Source organism: Hermetia illucens, chromosome 4 (assembly GCF_905115235.1).
Source record: "Hermetia illucens chromosome 4, iHerIll2.2.curated.20191125, whole genome shotgun sequence".
NCBI classification, from domain to species: domain Eukaryota; kingdom Metazoa; phylum Arthropoda; class Insecta; order Diptera; family Stratiomyidae; genus Hermetia; species Hermetia illucens.
Window position 1 is genome coordinate 73,949,345 of NC_051852.1, and position 24,450 is coordinate 73,973,794.

At 41.3% G+C, this 24,450-nt stretch overlaps 1 protein-coding gene across 1 annotated transcript; it reads right to left on the bottom strand.

Annotated features, from left to right (window-relative positions):
- Nucleotides 1-424: 424 nt before the first annotated feature.
- LOC119655475 (sodium/potassium/calcium exchanger 3-like) lies at nt 425-21,135 on the bottom strand. Its single transcript, XM_038061375.1, has 7 exons — nt 20,742-21,135; nt 13,198-13,539; nt 8,081-8,268; nt 7,853-8,000; nt 3,965-4,198; nt 3,709-3,906; nt 425-947 (listed from the first exon to the last, which is right to left on the bottom strand). The coding sequence occupies exons 1-7, from the start codon at nt 20,881-20,883 to the stop codon at nt 511-513; spliced, it is 1,689 nt and encodes a 562-aa protein (XP_037917303.1). The 5' UTR covers nt 20,884-21,135; the 3' UTR covers nt 425-510.
- Nucleotides 21,136-24,450: the final 3,315 nt, after the last annotated feature.

Sequence of the window (24,450 nt, forward strand, 5' to 3'; positions counted from 1 at the left end):
TTGACCATAAAGTGTATTACGGTAACTGTCCAACTTTTTAATTGACCGTATATTATCTTGGCATGCGGGCAAATCACACCAACCAACTTTGTTGATAGTGGTAGGGTCACCATCTCCGTCCGTATCACACTTTATACCATATTCTATAATGCTGCAAATTTTGTGTTTTTAGGATAAATTTAAGGAGATGCAGCAAAATTCCAAACCATAATGGGGTACTGTTCTTGATTTTATTTGAGGAGATACCGGAATGGGATATATTTTGAAACCTAGATTTTACACAATAGGTTCTGAAGACCAGTTCCACTTAATGATGTACATCTTCAGTCCTAACTTCTTGAATTTCCAACTGATATTGTAAGTTAGGTCACTTTTAATAAGCCCTAATTGAGCCCGCTCGGGTGTGGTTTAGAAAAACATCATGATATTTATGTTTGTTTTTATTAAAAAAACCTTATGTGTACGTATTAAATACATATACTTAAAATCCAAAAAAAAGTAAACAAATGTCTAATGATCACAGACTGGTAAATTGACAGCAAAAAATAAATTCAGTTCAATCATTGTTGCAAGGATCAAGAAACCGACATACATGACAGTACAAGCAACACCAATCCTCCAATCTAGCTTAAATTTATTCGCTGCAAACGCGATGTAGAGACCAAAGAGGGTTGTCAATAACGATATTGCCGAATAAGTTAGTCCACTTGAATTCAGGATTATCCAGTGCTCACCAGGAACAGCAGGTGCAAAATAGGCCTTAATGAACCAGGGCAGGCCCAAACAAAGCAGTATGTCGAAAGTATTTGATCCGATGGAGTTGCTGATTCCCATTGCACCGTGGCCTTGATTTGTCACAATAACGCTTGAGACTGCCTCGGGAACGCTCATTCCGGCGGCTAATATTGTCAATCCCATGACTGAATCCGGGATGTTCAACGTATCTCCTAAAACGGAAAAAAGGTGTGAAATAGTCGTGCTTGGTTAATATCATTACACATATAATATTAGCTATCAGGCTGAATATTATATGGAAAGCAATTAATCATTCGTATTTTTTTTTTTGTTTGCTACAGGATGATTTAAGTTGCGAGTTTTCAGGGGTAAAAGATCTAGATAGTATCTACATGTGGTTTAGTGCCTATGATGTGTACGGATAAGCTTCCTCAATATAATAGTATAATAATATTACGTTTTATACAAGTGAATAGAATTTGAAAAAAAAAAAACTGCGGAGAATTTTAAACGCATTTTTATTCCTTTCAGCATTTGCTTCCAAACTGGCCAGTGCGGTTGAGGATAAGTTGGTTTAATTTTGTAGTGAAGAAACTATTCGCCTAGTCGTCGGGAAACATGACTTTAATGGTATGGTAGCGATGCAAAAACCCTTTATAAGTAAGAAGACCCAGCAAAGACGTCTTTTGTTTGCACAAAAAATGGCACAACCAATTAGATAATAATTCCGCAAACTAAATGGAAATTGTCTGTATCCGTATCAAAAAGGCTGCAAGCTTCATCGACTAAAAGGGGATCACACCAAACTTTGAATTAGAAAAATAAATTTTAGTTTTCGATGTTTTGTCAGCTGGTTGGAATTAGCTGTGACTTGTTATTTTCCTCCATTATACGATTTTAGCTTATGAGTTATTGAATGCTTATTCCAGAAAATGAATAAATTTATTTTTTCATACTTTCACATTAACCAAGAAGCATGCATTTAAATTTTGTTAATACATCTACTTTCTTTTCTACTTCTTTAGCCCTTGTCTCGTTGGTGTCGTGGTCGGTTCGTCGTGATCAGTTGCGCCATTTTGTTCTAACGGGTAGTGCTGAGTAAACTTTTGAATAAGTGCTGGTTGAACTACTATATATACAATGAGCAAAGTGAACTCCGAATACATAACTGCTCAGAAAAGGGGTAAAAGGAGCGTACAGTCGGTTGGACACGATGCAAAAAAATCAACGAAAAAGGATCAAATCAAACCCTTGCTGAGGACGGAAAACAAAGAAAACTCCGTTTTCGTATGCAAAATTGAAATCCCGACAGTGTCAAAATCTTCAGAATGCAATAATATTGAGATCCTGCATGATTATATAGACGGTAAGTCCGCGAAGGTACCATTTCGAAGAAAAATATTTGATGGAACGTCTCCTCGAATAATGGAGGAAACTTCCAGCCGAATATATCCAATATTTGGTCAAATCCACGCCACTCCCCAGTGATCATATACTAAAAGTCTCCATACGGAGTATTAACTAGTCATTTTTTGAGCTTTTAATGTTATTGTTACGATTTTTTGGCACTGTCCGGATTTCAATTTTGCAAACAAAAATAGAGTATTTTTTGCTTTTCGCCTTCGGCAAGAATTTTATTTTATCCTATCTCGTTGACTCTTTTTGCACTGTACCCAACAGATTGTACGTAAAGTTAACGTTATGGTTGTTCCTGGAAAAAAACACAACATACACAACTGCTTTTACCTCCTTTCTGAGTACTTATGTATTTCGTATGACCGTGGTGTCTGTTGATTGCCGTTCGGAGGGTTTAGTGGCTATAGCACCAAACTGGCCGAAGAAAGATGCAGCTTCAAATCTATCTGGTGAGAATTATCACTTGCGCAGCTTAAGTGTCATGATAATGGAAATGGAACAAAGTCTCATCGAAAAAAATTGTATGGCAAGTCGGAATATAAAGATTATGTGTCCATCTTGTGTGAGAAAGTTGCTATGCACGTTTTCCCTTTCGTACGTACCTAAAAAATGAAAATATTCCATGATATATGAACTTCCGAACTCCAACTCCGCAGTTCATACACTAAATTCACGTAAAATCCACAATTGTGACCTTCATAACTTTGTTAATAATAGTCGAATTTTTTCGAATTTTGCAAAATTGTGTGTTATATTATTATCAAAGTAATAATAGTACCAAATTTTGTACTCCTACGCGGGGGGTTTTCGGGTATATTACTAAAATACGGTATGCTATTATTAGCTCTATTTGAGCAGATATCGTAATGGGATGTATTTTGAGGCCTAGATGTTGCATAGATGCACGGTTGAATGGGTTCTGAGAACGAGACCTGAGACACACACTTTGAACCCTCACTCTTGTATGGGCTTCATACAAAACCTTGAAACAACAGTACGCAGAAGAGACTTTGTGTATACTGTATACACACAAAGGAGTAAACAGGAACCTGTTGCAAGAGTTCGGAACGGCGGGTGATTTTCCCGGGTCCGAAGGTTTCCTGGATTCTCGGAATAGAGACACTTTAACAAAATTGGATTACTTGTGTAATTTCAGAAAGGGAGATATAATTTTCCTTCCCGCTCCGGACGTTAGATAGACGTACTTGACCCCTCAGGGTTCTGAAACCTGAAACTTTAACCATTGTTTCCAGCCCATACTGCAAAATCATCACTTTATGCAATATATAACGAGTCTGAGGCAGAAAAAAAAATTTTTAATGAATGAGAAAAGGTGTACTTATATCCATCATACTTTGCAGTGAACCTGTATCTACTGCGAAGAACTTGGTCACATTAATACTATCAAATGTACTGTACTACTTAACGCAGTGGAAGACATATTAGAAGGATTCTAGATTGCTATCATTTTCGAAAACAAAAGTAGAACTATGAAGCAATGTATAACGGTTGAGAAAGCATTCAAGTCAATATTTTACAAGCATTTTAGTCACTTACCAATAATTGTTATGAAAAAAGCCACTAAGTACGACGTGATGCCAATCCACACAATTGAAAGCAAAAACGTCACCGCTTTTAACTGGGGCCTTTTGCGGCAGTCGGGGATAGTTGCCCACAACACCAAAGTAATGGGCCATCGTAATAGAAATGTGCATAAATTGCTATCCCGCCGGCTCCAAGGATCATCTGCTAATTCTGAAAATGCGATAGATACTTTTATAAAGCTCTAAATTTAGACCTTACATGCAATTACCACTTCTGTCACTATCACTGCTGATAGAGTCATCGCTAATTATAGACTTGTCACCGTGGTATAAACCATTCATTGTAAACCCGTTTCCATTTGAGATCTTTATGCCGTTTCCATTACACTCAAGTAAGGGAGAAATCTCGGTCACCTCCTTGTAAGGGTGTATCTTCGTCCGATGGCGACATTTCGCGACCAGACGTCGAGCTTTTCTTGCCATGGCATCGTTACAATACATTGCTAAAAGTAAAGAGACAACATAATTGCAGGATTTTATTGCATTAAAAAATTCATCTGTTTTCTTCTGCAAATTCTGATATAAATATTGTTGAGATAGAGATAGAGATCATAAAACTGGACCCGTTTCGAAAAATTCTACCAAACCCATTCCACCAAAAAGGAATAAACAAGTCGGGAAACCGGAAGCTAGATGCTAGATGGTTTTGTATATTTCTTTTATAAAGACATTTGAGTGTGCATGAGTGAGTAACATTAGTACGTAGCACGTAATCTATGCATATACTGTATTATGTGAGAATATCCATAACTTTGTTAATAATACTGTGATTTCCCCAAACTTGGAAGGATCATGCTTTATGTTATAGTCTATATTGTTGCCGCTATTGCAATTTCTGCAGAGCAGATAGTTGCACTTATATGAAAATTCTGGGAATCCAGAGAGTCGAAGAAGGGGATGGTAGAGATTCCGAAAAACGGCACCCGATTTTAGGGTGACAATTGGAGGCTTATTCGCCTGCTAACTGCAGTCGCGAAGATAATGGCTAAAATAATTTTGGAATGCATCAAGGAACATCTTGAAAGCTTGATCGCACTGACTACATCAACATCTTGCGTATCATTTTGGAACGCGCACTGATGAGTTCAGATTTCCACTTCACTCGCTTTTCATCCATTTTGAGAAAGCTTTCGATAGCGTTAACAAAGAAATTTCAGGTGCAATGCCGAGTCCGCAAAATTAAAAATTGTCTGAGTAAAATTATGCGGTGTTTCCCACGATTAATTATTTGAAATAATAAAAACTTGTTTCTTTTTCGTTGGTGTGAATATTTATTCTTGCAAGTACCGATACCGAGTTCACGAACTTGTTAGCACTGATGAAGGGAACAAGTGGTTCCCGAAATATCGATATTTGCAAGAATAAATATTCACACCAACGAAAAAGAAACAACAAGTTTTCATTATTTCAAATTAAAAATTTATTTCCTTTTCTGGGCAGGTTCGACCACTTATTATTTCCGAGTTATCCCAATCTCGGCAGATGCCGGATTTTACCTAATACTAGTACTAAGTGCCAAGCATTTAGGCTCGGACGATCCTACCTACTGAAAAACTAAAGGGGCACTGGTGGTGGTGGCCGGTGGTAGGTCAGTGGGAGAATCCGTCGAGTACTCCCCGCAACATCGAGCACGTATGCAGAATGGTGTACTTCTGAATGGTTTGAACCAGACTGTGCGAAAGTCCCAGGACATCAAGGGAAGCCGTCAGGGATTTAGGTACAATACCTGTAGCTGACAATATTATGGGAACTACAACCACCCGCTCGAAACGCCAAATTTTTTTGATTTCCCGCGCCAATGGTTCACCTTCTTCTCCACGTATTTCCGTTCAATGTTGCTATTATGGGGGATAGCAACATCAATAATATACGCGGAGCGACCCGTCTTGTCAACTAACAGTACGTCAGGCTTGTTGTGTGCGGTATGGCGAACAGTCAGAACTTGCCGGTCCCAATATATGCTGTAAGCAGAACTATCAAGTACTGCCTGCGGCTCATATCGGTAAACCAGACATGCCCCCGTGATCAGCCCATGCTTGTATGCAAGGTTTTGATGGATAACCTTACATACAGCATTATGCCTGGTGATGTATTGCACCGGTGCCATAACAGTACAGCCAGAAATGAGATGGTCCAAAGTCTCTAACGCCGAACCACACATTCTGCACTGGTCGTTCTCCACCCGTTCTTTCATGATGAGCTTTTTATAAGCTCGGGTGGCGACCACGCCATCCTGAATGGCACACATGAACCCCTCCGTCTCAGCAAAGAGCTCCCCAGCACACAGCCATCTGTTCGACAGATGCAAATCGACAAATGGCTGCCAAAGACAATTCACGTGTTTACCGTGCATTGCCTTCGACTTCCATTCATCGATCCGCTCTTGGTCCAACTTCACCCCACTCAGAGGATTGAAGGATCGATCCTTCAAGTTAAGTGGAGTCAGTCCACAGTCTGCCTTACAGACAGCCGCATGCAAGGGACTCGCCTGCTCTTTGCTGTAAAAATAAGCGCACAGCGAGTCGACTTGGCGATGATGTTGTGGCGCCACGTCAACCACGCCTCTACCTCCGATGTCACGAGGCAGGTTCATCCGCTCCACGGCAGACTTTGGGTGATGCATTCGGGATTTGGACATAGTTGTCCGTATCCGCCGCTGGACGTTTTCCAGGTCGGTCTTCGTCCACGGAAATATTCCGAATGCATAAGCCAGTGAGGGGATAGCGAATACATTCAACGCGCTTATTTTATTCTTCCCCGAGAGATGCGATTTCAGCACCAGCTTTACACGTCGCAGGAATTCGGGCAGCAGAGCTTCCTTCAAATCACCAACTCGAGCATGTGTTCCTTGCAGAATTCCTAGGTACTTGTAGAAGTCGGTCTCGGTCATAGCTTCGATGTGGAGGTCACCAATGCTATGTCCGGCATGCGGCTCGTGATGACCTTTGCGGATGGCTTGGATTCGACACTTGCCTAATCCAAACTCCATCCGAATATCACGGGTGAACATGTCTATTATTCGCAACAGACTTCTAAGATGGTCGTCAGTACCAGCATACAGCTTGATGTCATCTAGGTACATCAAGTGGGTCAGTTCGCACTTAGCACGTAGGCCATACTTTATTGCAAAACCATGCCCTCTAGCATCATTCAGTAGCCATGAAAGGGGGTTCAGTGCCATACAAAACCAAAGGGGACTCAACGAATACCCTCTGGAAGATGCCCTCCGTATACGAATGGGCTCTGAGGTATTAGCACCCTCAGATGTACGGACTGATAAGGTGGTATGTCACCCTTCCATGACTGTCGCCAAAAACTTTATTAGTTTCGGATCAATGCGATATAGATGTAGGATGTCGATTAGCCAGGTATGCGGAACGCTATCAAAAGCCTTGGCATAATCGATATAGCAACTGAAGAGGTTTCTTTGGTCTCTAGTTGCTTGTCCTACAACTACCGAGTCGATAATGAGTTGCTCTTTGCAACCCCTTGACCCAACTCGGCAGCCCTTCTGCTCCTCGGACAGAATGTTGTTGGTCTCGAGGTGCGCATTGATCCTTCCACTAATAATGGACGTGATGAATTTGTAGAGGGTTGGTAAGCAAGTGATCGGTCTTGTGTCTGCGGGGTCCTGCACCGTGTCCCTCTTAGGGATAAGATAGGTAATCCCCGCAGTGAGAAAAGGTGGAAATTCCTCCGGCCGACTTATGACCTCATTTATACTGCGTGCCAACCGACTGTGTACGCTGGTAAATTTCTTATACCAGAAATTTGGCACCCGATCCAGACCTGGGCCCCTCCAGTTCTTCGAGATGTTTATGGCTCGTCGAACTTCCTCTTCGGTAACATCCGCAAAATTCATGCCAGGTGTATTGGCATGGCGGGTGCCTTCGGCGGTGATCCACTCAGCATTATTATTATTATTATAGAATTGGAATGATTATACTATGGATCCCCATACTTGCCTCCATACATACAATGTATTTCTATTATCACGTTAATCATTTCGATCAAAATGATGAAAAAAATGTACGTTCCCAGAATTTTGTCCTACTATACAAAATATTATGAATATTCGCCAAATATAAATTACTTACCAAACATATAAAAGAAGTATGCAATAGTCAGAAGCAAACCTTCATACCACATGATGACGCCGTCATAGAGCGTCCCAATTAATCCAAAAACGGCGATGCAATACATTAAGCAATCTCTGCTAACTGGCCACCAATCGAGGTACACAATCTGTGGAAACCCAAAGCATACTATCACAATTTGAGTCCTAGAATATGCGTTTACTATTGATTTTCAGTATCAAAACTTACATGCCCCGCGAAGAGGCCACAGCAAGCAGGGACGGCGAGAATATTGAAAACTGCAGATCCCACGATAGTACCCACACCGATATCGCCTTTCGTGATGAACGTCCCAATACAGTTAATGAACAACTCTGGACTTGATGTTGCTGCCGCCATGAAAGTTGCCCCCACAACATCCTCTTTCATCTGCAAGGCTGAAAAAAAAAATTTTGTATCAGACATCGTTATGAAGTAGATATTTATTGAATTGTATTGAATAAGTGAAATAAAACAATTGTGATAACCAAAAGAGACAGTAAACTGAATCCTACCCTCCGTCTTCATTCAAAGCCCTAATAACACACGACATCTCCCGATTGCATTAGGTTAAAGAAGGTATAACGTAACCTTTTTGGAAAGTGACCGCCACTGTTATTCCGAAGTGCCAAGTTTCTATCACCTACTCTAGCCTGAGACAGTACGAGAGAAACTTCATCAGTACACGAGAAGTGCTTCATGCTGTCAAAGATATACTTTACAAGAAAGAAACCAATTCAGGAAATCGGAAGGTTGGCGCTTCAGGTATGAAAGGTTTTGTTTGTTTCTTCTGTGAGTATATTGAGTGTAGAACTATCCCATTTGTTCGTAGCCCGTTATGTATATGTATTAAGCATGTCAGACTACTCATTTTAGTGTGATATTGATATCTAGTTAGGATCGCTTGTCAAAAATTCAGTTTTATTTAGATTTAATCTGAGACCGTCTTGTATGAGGCGATCATTCCATTTTTGGACAAGTTGCTCGAGATTATTTTTGCCATTAGATGCTAGGAAAACATCATCTGCATAGGGCAGTGTTTAGGGCGTTGGCCGTTGGATGTCCCGTGTGACGGTGTCTATAAAAAGAACAGAGAGGAGTGGTGAGATGAACACCAACAGAGAAACGAAGCGGTTTTGATACACTTGCTTTACTTCGTACTTTATTTTTAGAATCGTGGTAGAGTAATTTAATCGAGCGCGCGAGTTCTTTTTGCACTAAATGTTGTCGTACAACATACCAAATGAGTTCATAAGGCACACGGTCAAACGCTTTGTCCAGATCCAGAAACGCAATGTAAAGAGGACGATGCTTCTTACGGGGTTTCTCCATGTGTAATCGCGCAACGTCTATTGCGTCAGTAGTTCCGCAGTTCTTGAGAAACCCGGTTTAATTCACCGTTATTTGAGCGATCTCGCGAATACGGTTTTCAAGAATTGTATGGGACAGCAATCGGATCGAACGATAATTTGAATATTCTACTGGACCTTTCTTTTCACTGAGCCACAGTGTTAGATCCCGACTCCTCACTTTCCAGGACTCAGATGCGATGTCGTGAGGTCCTGTGGCTATCGTGGATTTTATTCGTTTTATTACTTCCTTGACTCCAGTGGCGCGGACAGGTGGAATTGATCCAAATTTCGACAATGCTTGTGGAAATGGAGGATGGACAAAGTTTTCCGTTGAAATCTGCTCGGGATATTTTCACCACTACTCGTCGGTCGGTGAGCAAAGTACCGTTCTTGTCATGATCGCAACAGAATTGTTTGATATCCTATGCGCTGGTGACCGCTTTTGGCAAGTGAATACAGATCTCTCTCGCCATCTCGAGTATTCAGTTCGTATCGTAATGATTTTTGTAATGGACCGCTTGGGTCACAGCTTGCTTCTCGGTTGACATTCTTATAAATTTGCCAATTGGCCAACATTTTATCGTCGAGAATTTGAACATCGGTATTCCAGAGCTAAGTACCTCGGTTCATAAGATGAACCGATTATCTGGCTTGGTGACCCCGAGGGAAACTTTGTGAATCGTGTCTTTAGCCTCTTTCCACGCTTCTTCCATATTCGTAATGGTTGGTAATCGCGTGAGAGGGTGAATGATTTCTCACGAAATCGTCACCACTTAATATGTGGCGGCCACTGCGATCCTCACGCTGTTTTATCGGTGGCTTGATTCGCCAGACAGCAATCGACGGCCGATGTTAATGTGCAATGGTCTCATAATGAATGGTTTTGCAGTCAGTGACGGTGGTAAAATGTCGTCGCCTTATGAAAATATAATCGATTTGCGTTTTACTGTTCCCACTATAAAATGTAGGAAGATGAACCAAATATTCATAAATACAAAGTCATGCGGCCACACCCTCATTACGGGCTCCAACCCCTTTTCCCCTATGGCACCGGTTGCCATCTGCGTTTTCACCTACTTATATACTTATATATATATATGAAAATAAAGGTCACCTGCAGTGATGGTGTAGTCATCAGTAGGTACGTACCAGGTCTTTGTATCAAGAAGTTGCCAGAAGGTACCAAAAACAGAAAAGTTTATAGCCACTTTTATCGCGTTTGTGTTCTATGTTAAAGCTTTTGGCACCAGGCCAGGTTTCTTGTAGAGCACAGATATCAATGCATTTTTCGAAAGGTTCTCTTGGGGGTTTCTCCGCCTTTCCATTGAGGGTGCCGATATTTAGCGTGCAAACACGTATTTGTTTTGCTCGGACTAATTTACATACGTCATGATACCGTTCAAGCATCAAGAACACTTGCCCATTTCTCAACAGGACTGTCAACTGAGGTGAACGCCCTAGTATTTCTCCGAGGCTTAGGACTCAACACGATTACTTTGTTTTTAACTACATCTTGATTGGCCTGTCAGGTGACCTGTCACCAAGAGAGATCAGGTAGGATTTAGTATAGTGCGAAACCTCCAATTATATTTATCTCTTTCCCTGTCAGCATTTTTGAATAGCAACGATTATTTGTAACTTGCTGGCCTGGCCAACCTCACAATAAATGAACAACCAAACTAATAAATTATGTTCACAAAGAGGTTGCTGCTCTTTTCATTGCTCTGTTAATCATTTGGTGGTAATCAAGGGAGGGTCACCCTTATATGCGACAATGGGTTTCTTAAAATATGATTATATGGATTGTCAAGAGAAAGGGTTTAATTAGTATCTTTCAAAGTGACTATTTTAACAAGTCCACAGAACATTATCACCGAAAAAAGATCGGTACGAGATATCATTGCTATTGGTACTCATATTCCACACTATTTAGTGGAACTTCAATAGTAGTGGCTTTATGTATTTGCATGCTAAATTGAGAAAAAATAGGGATCAGTGCTGACGGAATCGTAATTAAGGGTGATAAATATCTTCATATCCAGAAGGGGATTTTTCAAACAATTTTCAAACGCATTTTTCTCAAAGTGACCTTTTTGACATTTGCGGGAATATAAAATTGGAGTCGCTACACATTCCTCAGTTGGAGAAGTCTAGTTATGACCTTCACCGGAACATTGTCACACAAACCTTTTATTTTTAGCTTAAATTTTCAAAAAATTCTCAATAGTTATTCGAAATATGTCCAAATATGATTGAATTGCACAAAATTCTTCTCACTAAAAATCCCTTTAATAGCTCTTAGTCTGCCTTCGCCGTTTTTTCTGATATCTGGAAATGCAGTTTTCCGAACCAAGCTTCGATTATTTATCCCCAGCGCCAGAAGAGTCTCACTGGGCTGCAAACACCTCCATTGATATCGAAAGAACTACGTCGGCGCATAGGTCAATTAGCCCAGGTACTAACCCCAAATTGTGCATTTGTGATTGAAATGTAGTTTTAACAATAGAATATACATATAACACAACACGATATTTATCTGTCAAAATCAGTGGTTAGTTGATTCAACCAACCACCTAACATACCGATTTGTGGGAAATGAACCGAAAAACGGTCGACCAAAGAAGTTTCTAGTCGAGAATGTAGAGTAATTTTAGATAAAGTGAACGAAGATTAAACAAGTCGGGAAACCGGAAGCTGGACGTTTCAGGTACGAAAGGTTTTGTGTATTTCTTATATAAACACAATCGACCGTGCATTTGTCTCATTAGTACGTAGCACGTAATACATGCACATATTATATGAGAGTATCCACTTTCGGGTTATATTGACATTCATGGTCTTGAATTTGCAAAGAAGTGACAACTGTGACCTATTATAACTTTGTTAGTAATAGTGCGATTTCTACCAAACTTGGTAGGATCATGCTCTATGTAATAACCTACATCACTTTCATCAATTTCGTGGCGCTAAGATGAACTTAAGGGAGGTTGTACAGCCAATTATTAAAAAGTAAATTTATTTGAACAGATATCGGTATGGAAGGTATTTTGGAGCCCAGGCACTATATAGTGGCAGCCCCCGGATTTTTTTTTTCAAATTTTTCGGTTGAGTAGTTTCTGGGAATGGGTCCGTTAAAGAAATGATCACTTTCGACCCCCTGCACTCCCCACCTTTCCAACAAATGTCAAAACGCCTTCGGGAAGTACTAATCGAGACCTTTCATTTGATACCCCACACGACTATATTTGGCGAAACAAAATTTACACCCCCTTTTGCATGTATGGGGACCCTTAAATTCGACGTAAAAGGATGTAAGTCACTGTATGCGTAAGCGTTCACAGTAAACACCTTTTCACCAAATTTGGTGTCAATCTCTGCTACAGTCTCCGAGAAAAATGCGTGTGATGGACAGACAGGCAGACAGTAAACCGATTTTAATAAGGTTTTGTTTTACCCAAAACCTTGAAATTACCGGATAAGAATAAAAGCTTCGAATAAAGTTGTTTATCCGAAAACCATTTATAGAATTATTCATTCTGGTGGTTATAATCGCAGAGTACCTTGCAGAAAATTATTTACTAGTGAAAAGGAACAGTAAGCCCAGCACAGTTGCAAGGCGCCAACAAAAAGTGGGCTTTTTTTCGTTTCGCTTTTATTGAAGGTATAATGAATAGACATCAAGATGAAGACCTGCTCGAACAAAATTTACATCCTTGTGTGCAAAGTTTTGGTCCTGGAAAGCATTTGATTCTCCAAGAAGACTGCACACATTGTGAAGGGTCAAGTCATTATGGATAAAAAACTAGTTCTGTTTTATATGTACTTTCCCAATAAAAGTAGGTTTTAAATATAAATGCACCCGAATTTTGTTTCACATTATTGAATGAGGTGTACGAACACTTTTGTCGTTGACTGTATGGACATTATGTGCAAATTTAACCATTTTTAATCACAAGCAATAATCAAAATACTTACTGAAGCACATCACTTCTATGGAAGGTACGAAATAATCATCGCAGATGACAGCTAAAAGCCAAAAGCAATAGCAAGCAAGGAAAATGTGGATTGCGACGGCTCCATGTTTCCGTTGGCTTCGTGTGAATCCATCTTGCGGGAACTCGTGGATAGCAGGACGAGTGCAATTAGCTTCGATTTCGACATTTGCGTTCGCAGTAATGTTTGACGAACTTATGTTGGTTATGTTTTCCGGATTGGGTGTGGTTGCGTTAAACTCGGCAATGGAAATTCCCAACTCTGTCACCGAAAACGTTTCGTTTATACTCAGTAACTTCCTAGCGTGACTTCGTGCAGCATTCACTGGAAAAAGTTGTAACGTGCGTATATTATCTTCTGGTCAATTTAGCAAGTTTTATTTTGTTATAATATTGTGGATTTATAACAACTATCACTATTCATTAAAATAAACAATTTAAGAGCTTTTACTCTCGCACAATCTTCAATGCAAAAAGAAGTTCCTCATCATTGGTGGTTATCTATGTCAGTTAATTCCACCTGCGGGAGGCTTGGGTAATGATGTCACAAAGGAGCACTGAACGGCAGAAGTGGCGAGAACTCCGCTCATCTATAGAAATGTACGCACGCAGTACGTAACGGCGGAGAATTTTTCTAAACTGCACTTTCCAAAGTGGGTTTTAATTGAGGAGCTGTGATTCGAGCTGAAAAGCGCTATAATAGTGCAGCGTTATGCACCAAGGAGCTCTCCCCAAACAGAGAAGCAGGAGGTTTCCCATAAAGAAGTTCAATACAGTTCTATGGCAACGACATAGTAACGAGAGATCTCAATGCTAACGTAAGATCCGATAATACCTTGCTCAAGTATGCAAAATGGAAACACGGTGTCATGCCAAAGAACTGAGAGTTCAGGTGGCTCTGTATAAGGCACGAGACATCGTAACAAAACTCGAGAAATATAGGGTGGCGTGCATGGTGATAAAACCTTTATTTTCATATCTGCTCTCTCCCAATAATTGACTTACATGGCCCGTTAGGGGTTTTTAACGATAGAATTTTTATCCACCATCGTCGTCAACAAGCATCAAAAATCTAGAATTATATTCCAAGAAAGTATTCTCGTTTTGAATGAAATGCGAAATGTTCATAAAATTCAGATATGAAACTATTTAAATTTTCTCTCTACACCTTCTGCACGAAAAAGGTTGGGGTGGAAAGTTGGACACCCATCAATCGATGGATAATTTGACTGAAACATGTGATGCGCGCCCATTAAAAAGGCATATTAATTGAGGTGTAAGCAGTAGCCGCCCTGAATAACGTTTGAAATCAATTATTTCATGCCACTTGTATATTTTCTACATATTTCATTGCTGTATCCTTTTACCGACAACAAACGCTGCTATCAAATTTGTCTGAGGTTAAAGCTAAAGTGAGTACGAATACTGATCGCCCCGGTTGTGGCAATATCATGGAGAATATAAGGCGATGTAAAAGTAACTATAATATCAACAGACGTTTTTTAGAAAATGACAAGCTGAGACCAACAAAGAAAATTCCCAATCAGCTACTTATCCGTCAACAGCAAGGTACAAATCAAGTGCAGGACAAAGGAACAAATATGCCACAAAGCGGCATTTAGAAAGACGAAAATAAAAAAGGCGGTACCAATCCGTCATAAGATGAGGAAAAATAAAAATAAGCATGGTTCCTCTTATATATATCTCGTAGTAAATATGCGTTGAATATGTCCGATATCCAATTCGATGTGGTATTGACATTTTGTCTCGTGAGGGGTAGTAATTTGACGTGAAAGTAAAAAATTTGACCAGCTATAACTTTGTTAATAATCGTAGAATTTTCAACAAACTTGATGATGAAATGATGCTTCCTATTAAAGTCTACCTTACATCGGATCTAGGATAAATTTAAGGGGAGTTCGCAGTATATTTTCAAAATATAATAAAATATTATTAAAGGTCATACTTTTATGTGAGCAGACATCGTAACGAGGAGTAATTTAAGGCCTAGATACCATGTGCACGGGCAACCCCAATTTTTTCAGATTTTTGATAATAGAATGGTCAAAGGGTAGCATAGGTCCCAGGGCGAAACGTGGATTGGTAGCCACGATGGAGCATAAAACCTGGGAAATGCCTGCTGAACCAACACCAACAGCTCTACTACCAAACCCTATCTCCACCTCCACGTGGGGACCGCTGGAAGCTCTTTCGTAATGAAAAGCTGCAGACGGAGAAGAATGAAGGTGAGTCTTCTGCGCCTAAAAACGGGACAAACTGTACCAACTGGTCCTCCAGGTTGGGGGTTGGGTAGGGCTGACAACTCTACACGGAAAACCGATGTTACAGAGCCACGAAAAGACCCTCGGACAGGATGGACTTTACAACGACGAACCCGGCAATGACAACGGATTAACGATTTGCCCATTTTCTCATGGAACGTGCGCTCCCTGTACAGAGATAAAGCTGATGAGCAGCTAGCCGATACCCTGTCTCAATATAGGGCTGATATAACAGCGGTATAAGAGATGCGATGGACAGGGACCGGTTTCCTGGAGAAGAGCCGCTACACCATATATTATAGCGGTCATCCAGTAAACCATGTGCTCGGAGTAGGTTTCTTAGTCAGCCAAAAAATAAAACCTGCTGTTATCCGCTTTGAAAACATAAGCGAACGACTGCGCTTGCGAGGCAAGTTTAGAAATATAAGCCTCATTAACGTTCACGCCCCTACAGAGGAGACTGCAGAGTCGGAGAAGGATACGTTCTACGAGGCAGTAGAACGAACCCTCGAAGCCTGTCCCAGATATGATACTAAAATCATACTTGGGGATTTTAGCAGCCAAGTAGGGAAGGATTCAGGCGATACGTTGGCTCCCATAGCTTACACGAAAAAATAAATGATAACGGACTGCGGATTATTCAATTAGCAGGGTCACACGAAATGGTTGTAGGAAGTACTTGGTTTGCGCGGAAAGTGGTCCACAAACATACGTGAGCCTCTCCAGACGGGACCACTTTCAACCAAATTGACCACGTGTTGATCGAACGTCGCCATCTCTCAGCCTTGATGAATGTCAGAACATATAGGGGGCCAATATAGACTCGGATCACTATCTCGTTGGCATGGTGCTCCGAGCTCGATCAACAATACCACCTAGAATCCCCTCTATCAATCAGGTGAGAGTAGATACTGTAGCCATCCACAACACAGCCCTCCGCGGCACCTATAAGAGGGAAATGGATGCCGCAATAACCGTAGTCAACAGAGGTCCTGGAGATGAAGCATCAACAAATGACCTTCACAACCACCTGAAGAACGTTATCATTAATACGGCCCCAGTTGGAAAAAAAAGGCGGAACGGCTGATTTGACGATGAATGTAAGCTAGCAGCGGAACAGAAGAATGCCGCATACCGAGTAATGTTGCATTCCCAAAGAACGCGGGCACGCGCAGAGACTCATCACGAACTCCGTCGAGCTCATCCTGCCGAGTCAAAAAGGGAAATCGGATTTCCGGCATATTGGAGCGATGGGTTGAGTACTTTGATGAGCTACTGAACAACCAGAACATCGGCGAGTTGGAGGTCCCGCCAACTGAAGACGACGGACAAATACTGCCACCACCAAGTTTAGGAGAAACAGTCCGTGCAATTCATCGGCTAAAAAATCATAAGTCACCAGGAGCTGATGGAATTACAGCCGAATTGGTTAGATATGGAAGCGACCAGTTACACCAAGTGGTTGATCAACTTGTGCTCAAGGTATGGGACAGCGAATCAATGCCTGACGATTGGCAACGAGGCATTATCTTTCTCATACATAAAAAGGGAGATATCACACAGTGCAGTAATTCTAGAGGTATCACGTTGCTAAGTACCATCTATAAGATATTCTCCGCTATCTTGCTAGGCCGGATAGCCCCATACGCTCAGAAAATCATTGGCCCATACCAAAGAGGCTTCACTCCAGGCAAATCAGGAACAGATCAGATTTTCTCTCTGCGGCAAACGATGGAAAAACTGTTGGAATATGTACACCAGTTGCACCATCTATTCATCGACTTTAAAGCCGCCGATGATAGCATAACCAGGGTAAAACTGTACACGGCCATGAGAGAATTCGGTATCCCGACGAAATTAATAAGACTGACTAGGCTCACCCTGACCAATGTGCGAAGCCAGATAAAAGCAGCAGGATCACTCTCAAGACCATTCGACATCAACAACGGTCTACGACAAGGGGATGCCGTATCATGCGTGCCCTTTAACCGGGCCCTCGAGAAAGTGATCCGTGATGCTGAGGTAAATGCAAGAGGTACGATCCTCTTCAAGTCCACCCAACTACTGGCCTATGCTGACGATATCGACATCATTGGAAGAACCACCCGAGACGTACAAACTGCCTTCATCCAGATCGAGCAGGCGGCAATTGAGGCGAGATCGTGGTCTACACATCAATGAAGGCAAGACAAAATATATGGTGGCAACGTCAGCACCGAAGATGAATCAACCAACAACATCAAACCGCACTGGTCAAATGGGAAGAATAAGGATAGGAGAATACAACTTTGAGATCGTTGACAATTTATCCTATCTATGGAAAATCACAACCGATATCCGCGAACGGTTGTTGTCAGCCAATAGGGCCTATTTCAGGTTGCAAAGACTGTTCCGCTCGAAATGTCTCACCATAGGGTCAAAACTCTTGCTGTACAAGACTATGATCTTGCCAGTCCTCATGTATTCATGGGAAACTTGGGTTCTTAGCAAGAAAAATTGCAAACTCTTGGCCGCGTTCGAGAGAAGAATCCTCCGAAGAATTTTTGGCCCCCTACATGAGGATGGACGATTCCATAGCCTACACAATGACGAAATCTATGAGCGATACCATGACCGTCCGGTTGTGGATAAAATCCGGCTCAATAGGTTATGGTGAGCGGGTCACTTAATCCGTATGGATGAGGATGATCCCACCCGGAAAGTCTATAAGGGCAACATCTATGGTAGAAAAAGAAGACGAGGCAGACCCTGCCTAAGATAGAGCGATGGCGTAGGTCAGGACGCCAGACGGCTTTTAGGGATATCGAATTGGTGAACCTCGGCGCAAAACCGGGATGTTCTAGAGTTCCTTAGGCCTAGACCGGATACCGGTTGTTGCGCCGTTGATGATGATGAATAGAATGGGTTTTTGAAATAATTTACCCCTTTCTAACCCCCACACTCCCACTTTGCAATTAATTTAAAAACTAATATCTGGTGAATGTTCATTTTCCTTATTCGGTAAGCCATGGGGTTCTAAAAACTTGGAAAGTCGAGCTTACCATACTGGAGGTAAATGTAGGGTACTATGGGCTACCATTGAGCCCCTATATGTTCTATTAATGGCCTGGTTATTTAGGTTGAACTTGTAAACATCGTCATGCACTCAACATGCTACAGGCTTAGCCAGGCTACGGTTTCAACTTTAATGTTGAGAGATCTGCATCATTCATAAAATGCGACCGCAGCAGATACAGGTCCTGTTCACTATTTCCAATGTGTTCATTATTTCGAAACATTATTTTCTTTTGAAAAATTTTACAAAATTTTACATAATATGCAACTTATATTCTTTTGCAGTATAACAACTTCCCACATAAAAAGTGTACACAATTTCCGGGGGAAGGATATTAGTTTCGTGTGCAAAACAGGCTTTCTACGTTTCAAAATTCTTTTTGATCTATAGTGTGGAACAAATTCACCGTAGTTGCGATGTGTGATTGCACTCCTCACCACTTCTTGGCTAGAATGCTTGAAGGACTACTGTCCTGGTTGTGATCTTTTATGTAATTGTATGTCAAAATGTTATTTCATCATGCTGTGGCGAAACGAACCTCCTCACCTTGCGAATTGCGTCGGAAAAATTATTTTTTTCCATGTCAAAAGAGAAAAAAAGTTCTTGACTGATCGTCAATGAACGTACTAATTCATACAATATTTCTGGCCGAATTTCTTCCAATTTGAATGCGAGTTAAATATCGTTAGTTTCTTTAACTTTCCCTCTATTCCGCATTGCAATAATCCTCTTTATACAGATAACATTTAGGTCATTTAGGCTACATAGATCGGAGCTATCACGTTTGATTGGAAAAACATTACTCAAATGTCGATCAGTTTCTATTCGCAATTTACTCTCAGGAGAATGGCACGGGGCGTTATCCAAAAAAAGGACCTTGACGCGTAAGCCACGAACTTTTAAAAACATTTCAACCTGGCGCAAAACCAAGGTGCAAGGTTTACAACGTAATCTTTGTTTCCTTTCCCTTAAATTTTTTTCTTTAATAGCACCCACGCGTCACTACTAGTACGTAAAATTTTCCTTTTTTGATTTTTGATCGTGCACCCTAACGGTTACGGTGTAAGTCATTTCAAATTTGTCCCTTCACCTCACGGGTTGTTCTCCCACTTTTCCCAATCACTATGAAAAAGGTTACGAACAAAGATTCAAAGATACGTTTTGAATGATTTAAGGATACAGTTGAAATATGTTTCGAGTTATTAAGTTAAATAGGATAGTCCGCTTAAATTGAAATGCGATTTAAAATACAATAAAACAAACAACTTTGAGAAATCTACGGATATGCGTTTGATCGTGTATATTTTTCAATCTCAATACTTTATCTCACAGTGGTCACACGCTTAATTTCTCAAAACTAATTCTGAAATGGGTTATCATTGGTATAGTATTGGTATGGCTGAAAAACCCTCTAACAAGTACTTTTTTTCACGGCTTAATGGAGAAAAGTCAACCACATCTTATGGAATTCCAAGCTTCGTCATTAAAAATCTCCCTACAGCCTCAGCAAAGTTCCTTCTTGCAATCTTTGATAACTGCATGAAAAATTGGCAGAAACCTTTAGGCTCATCTGCCTGTTAGCACTGAAAGGGAAAACATGAATTATCAGGCTGGTCCATGACTTAGCGTCAACCAAGAAAACGCCTTTAACTTTGTGACTTCCGATAAGGATTTATTGGTCTCCTGGCGCATTCTTTCTAGGGCGCCACAGGAACGCATTTCAGGGATATTTTTTATAACACTTTCACAGATGACGTTCTGACACCTAAGATCTGCTGATCTTGCTGATAATACGATTAGTTTTTCTGCTAGTCCATTCAGACAGTATTCGATTACGATCCGTACCGGCTTATACGATTGAAGGAAACAAAGGGAGGGCCGTAGAGTGAAAGTATATCCTCGGACAGAAATAAAACGTTTGGGAGAGTTCGCCCTCAATCTGATAGAAATCGTCGTCGAAAGAACGAGGAATCATCCAAATCTGCCTATATGATAATTGTATTACTTGGGCTAGACTCAGGAAGTTGAAGTACAATGAAAAGGGAGCAGCAATCATAGCTCGCATTCAGTAAGCATATTTGTATCTAGTGTGCAAGTGTGGCAAGAACCCACTGGTCATGGCACACTTTTTTAAGTGAATGCTTTGAGTGTACTTTTTGGGTGCTACTGCGACCGAACATGTCAAATTACCTTCAAACTCATCCTGTTGAGGAGCAGAAAATATCAAGAAGAACGAAACGACTGACAGAAAAACAGTCAAGCGTATTCCTAGCGCAAGTCGACTTTTTCTTTTCTGCAAAAACCGTTTGCTTTCGATGGAAACTTCGTTCATCCTATTCGAATTCACTTGTAAATGTTCCCGCACCAAGAAAGACCACTGTCACTATACTGATGATTTGCACAAATCTCTCGATTCACGAACTATCAAAAAATGATTTCTTTGATTTTATAGAGTAGAAGGAAGACGTTATTCCCGTTCCGCGACACTTTGAAAAATCTGTGCTACACGGCGCTCGAAATCGACGAGGGCTCGTATTTAAATCGTGCCCAATGCTCAGTGATTCACCTAACAATGAAAACTTTCCAATGGATCCAGCTTCATTTTATAGAACAATCTTCAGATGATGACAGAAAAAGTAACTCTGATAAAAGATTACATTATTAACGCTTGATTAGTGCTGGATTTTTTTCCAAATTATTCACGTCGGTTCTCGAAGGGTGGAAGTTAGAACTGGCATGCTCTGCTTTGTGCACGTGGAAAACTGGAGTTAACATTCCGAAAACACGAAGTTCTCTTTCGGATGTATTTTTATTTGAGATATTTGCAATTTCCGGTGTTCAATTAAATGTTTTGTTTTGTATGCAATGCTAGTATCATTGTTATCAACATTTCCGGATGAATAGCAAACCCGACTTTAAGGTTTTCAAGAGAGTAGTCTTTGCCGCAGAGTATTTTCCTGGGCAGTCTTATTTTCAGGATTAAAATTAAAGCGTCTTATTGGCAACTTCAGGATACATTCATTCCAGTGTGAATGATACAGTTCCCGTAAGAGATTGCTTCAGCAAAGACAATATAAGGTTTTGTGTGAAACAAAACCTTACTAGCATCGAGTTGATGTCAGTCTGTCAGTCTGTCCATCTGTCTGTCACACTCGATTTGTCATGAAAGTTGGTTGGAGCATGTGATCTGTTGATCCCTTTACATATAGTAAGAAGCGCCAATTTGTGTTAAGTTTAAGGAGGGTTTTCCCAAACATGCGAAAGAAGGGTGCAACATTTTTTATCAAATGAAAGGGCTCAATTAGTACTTTTCGAAACTTGCCCCATATTTAATCTCGGGTGAATCATAGGGGAGTGAGGGCTCAAAATACTATAACAAGTTTCGTTCTCAGAATCTATGCAGCCAAAAAATGTGAAAAAAATCACAGTGGTGTATCTAAACGAAACCTATACCTCAAAATATTATATCTCCAGTTTCGATATCTGCAAAAATAAAGTCAATAATAGAATATTTCCATATTTGAGAAATTTAGCTGCAAACCTGCAAAGCTTAAGTTCATGCTAGAGGTACGAAATGTGGCAATGGTATAAGGGACAACGTCCAACTATTATTAACATAGTTATAGAAAGTGAAGCTTTTACATTTTATATGAATTTCATAATTCTAAAACGTGTATGACGTCATCAGAACATATCAATTCCTCAATACCACAACAAAATGAGCTCACATGAGGACGCAGGGAAACATTTCCTTTTAGTTTGTTAATCATTTATATATCAATATAAATTACTAACTACGCCATGCTATTAACATAGTATGCTGGTCCCAAGCCCAGGTAAAGGAGGAGGGTTTGAGGCAACGTACTATCCTCAGTAACCCATTTAATGGAATAAAAATAAAATGCTGAGATCAGGGAGAGAGATAAACAAAGTATAATTGGTGTTATTCTAATATGCTAAATTCTTTCTGATCTCTTTGGGTGACAGGCCCGCGACAGGCCGGCCAAGAAAATGCATCAAATGTCGTTACAAACAAGACGATCGGATTCAGAAACGAGCCTCGAAAAAATGCTAGGGCGTCTATCTCAGTCGACGTGGAAGGACGGACCCCGGTCCTGTTGAGAAGTGGGCAAGGGTTCTTGCCGCATGGAACAAAACAAATACGTGTCTACACGCTAAATCTTGGTACCCTAATTGGAAAGACCGAGGATCTCGCAAGAGTCAATCCGAAAAGGCGCATTGATATCTGCGCTGTGCAAGAAACCCGATGGTCTGGTGCCAAAAGCTGCGACATTGAACGCGAACACATTAAAAATGGCTATAAACTTCTCTATTTTGATAGCCCACACAATCAATAGGTGTTGAAATCGATTTTGCGAACACAAATGACCTTGCACTCCACAAAGCAGACATCAAACGGGATACTTGGCTTTGAAATGACGATGTTGAAATAAAGGTTCGTAAAAAAACGCCTCTACCACAAGTTTCTCGACGAGAAAACACTGGCCAATTGGCAAATTTATAAAAATACCAACCGGGAAGCAAAGAAAGTGATCGCCATCACCCGAGTGAACCATTACAAAAATCTTTACGATAAACCAGATAATTGGGTTGACGAAGGAGATCTGTATCGACTTGCCAAAAGCTGTAACGAACGCATACAGGATATCGAACACTTCTGTTGTGATAATGACAAGAACGATATTTTGCTTACCAACCGTCAAGTCGCAACGAATAGATGGCGAGAATACTTCGAGCAGATTTCAACTGAAGAATTTGCTCATGCTTCACTTCCACAATTATTACCAATATTTGGAGCAGTTCCACCTGTCAGGGGTAGCGGCGAGGAAGATGGGGCGGCAACCCTATCGGCCAAACCAAAACCAAGTGGCCGAGGAGAACCTCCATAGTTGTGGCACCGAGAGACGTAGTTATCACTTTGGTTTGCCTGTCGTGATTCAGTAGGCGAATGCTCCAAAGGCCTAATCAGGGCGATCAGACCCGAGTCTGCACGGGGACTCATCTGAAGTGGCAAATTGGTCACGAAACCTTACCAGGGGTATACTGGCACCATGGGACCCGGGAAAGCTCCTGGACTCACATACTTCGGGTGAACTCCTGTTGTATGTGAGTACAGCTCGGTTATTTGCGATTGGCCCCCCTAGTCGGAGTTTCATGGTGGTTATGGTTATGCTCAAGCGAGAAGAGATCTTCGGGCCTCGTCGTGGTGTTGCATATCAACACGGGTGCCGTACTCCATAGTTCGGTAGAGATTTAGGTAATTCTTGCATCCAACAGTATGAATGCTAAGCCATGCACTTGGTATAGACTGGTACCGTTGTTGCTTGTCTCAGCGGGGCTCTGATTGTGGTCACAAAATCAATCCGTGTCTTAAGAGGACCGTAGTATTAAGTCTCACGACAGGTGCCTATGTAAAACACCATGGGCTTCACTGTCAGGGGTGCTGAGTTAACCCGTTGGGGAGTTCCGTCCCCACGTACTCGAGGAGGGTGATCAGACCCCAGAAGTGGCTCTGCCACGAAGCCTCACCGGAGGTTATCTGGTACCATGGGAACCGGGATGGCCCTCTGGGAGCATATGCTTCAGGAGAATTCCTGGAGGATGCGCTCTCGGCCCGGTTATTTGCGGTTGGCCCTCTAGTGGGAGTTTCATGGTGGTTGTGGTTATGCTTACGTCGCGGGCAGAGCTCCTCGGAGCTCGAGCGTGAAGTTGCGCTGTACAATTCGGGAGCCGTACTCCTTAGTTGCGGCAGAGGTGTTAGATAGGCCTCGCATCCACTGGTATGAATGGTGAACCTGCACTCAGTATAAACCAGGACCGCTGTGCTTGCATGGCGGGGCTCTGATTGTGGTCCCAAAATCAGTCCGTGTCCGAAGAG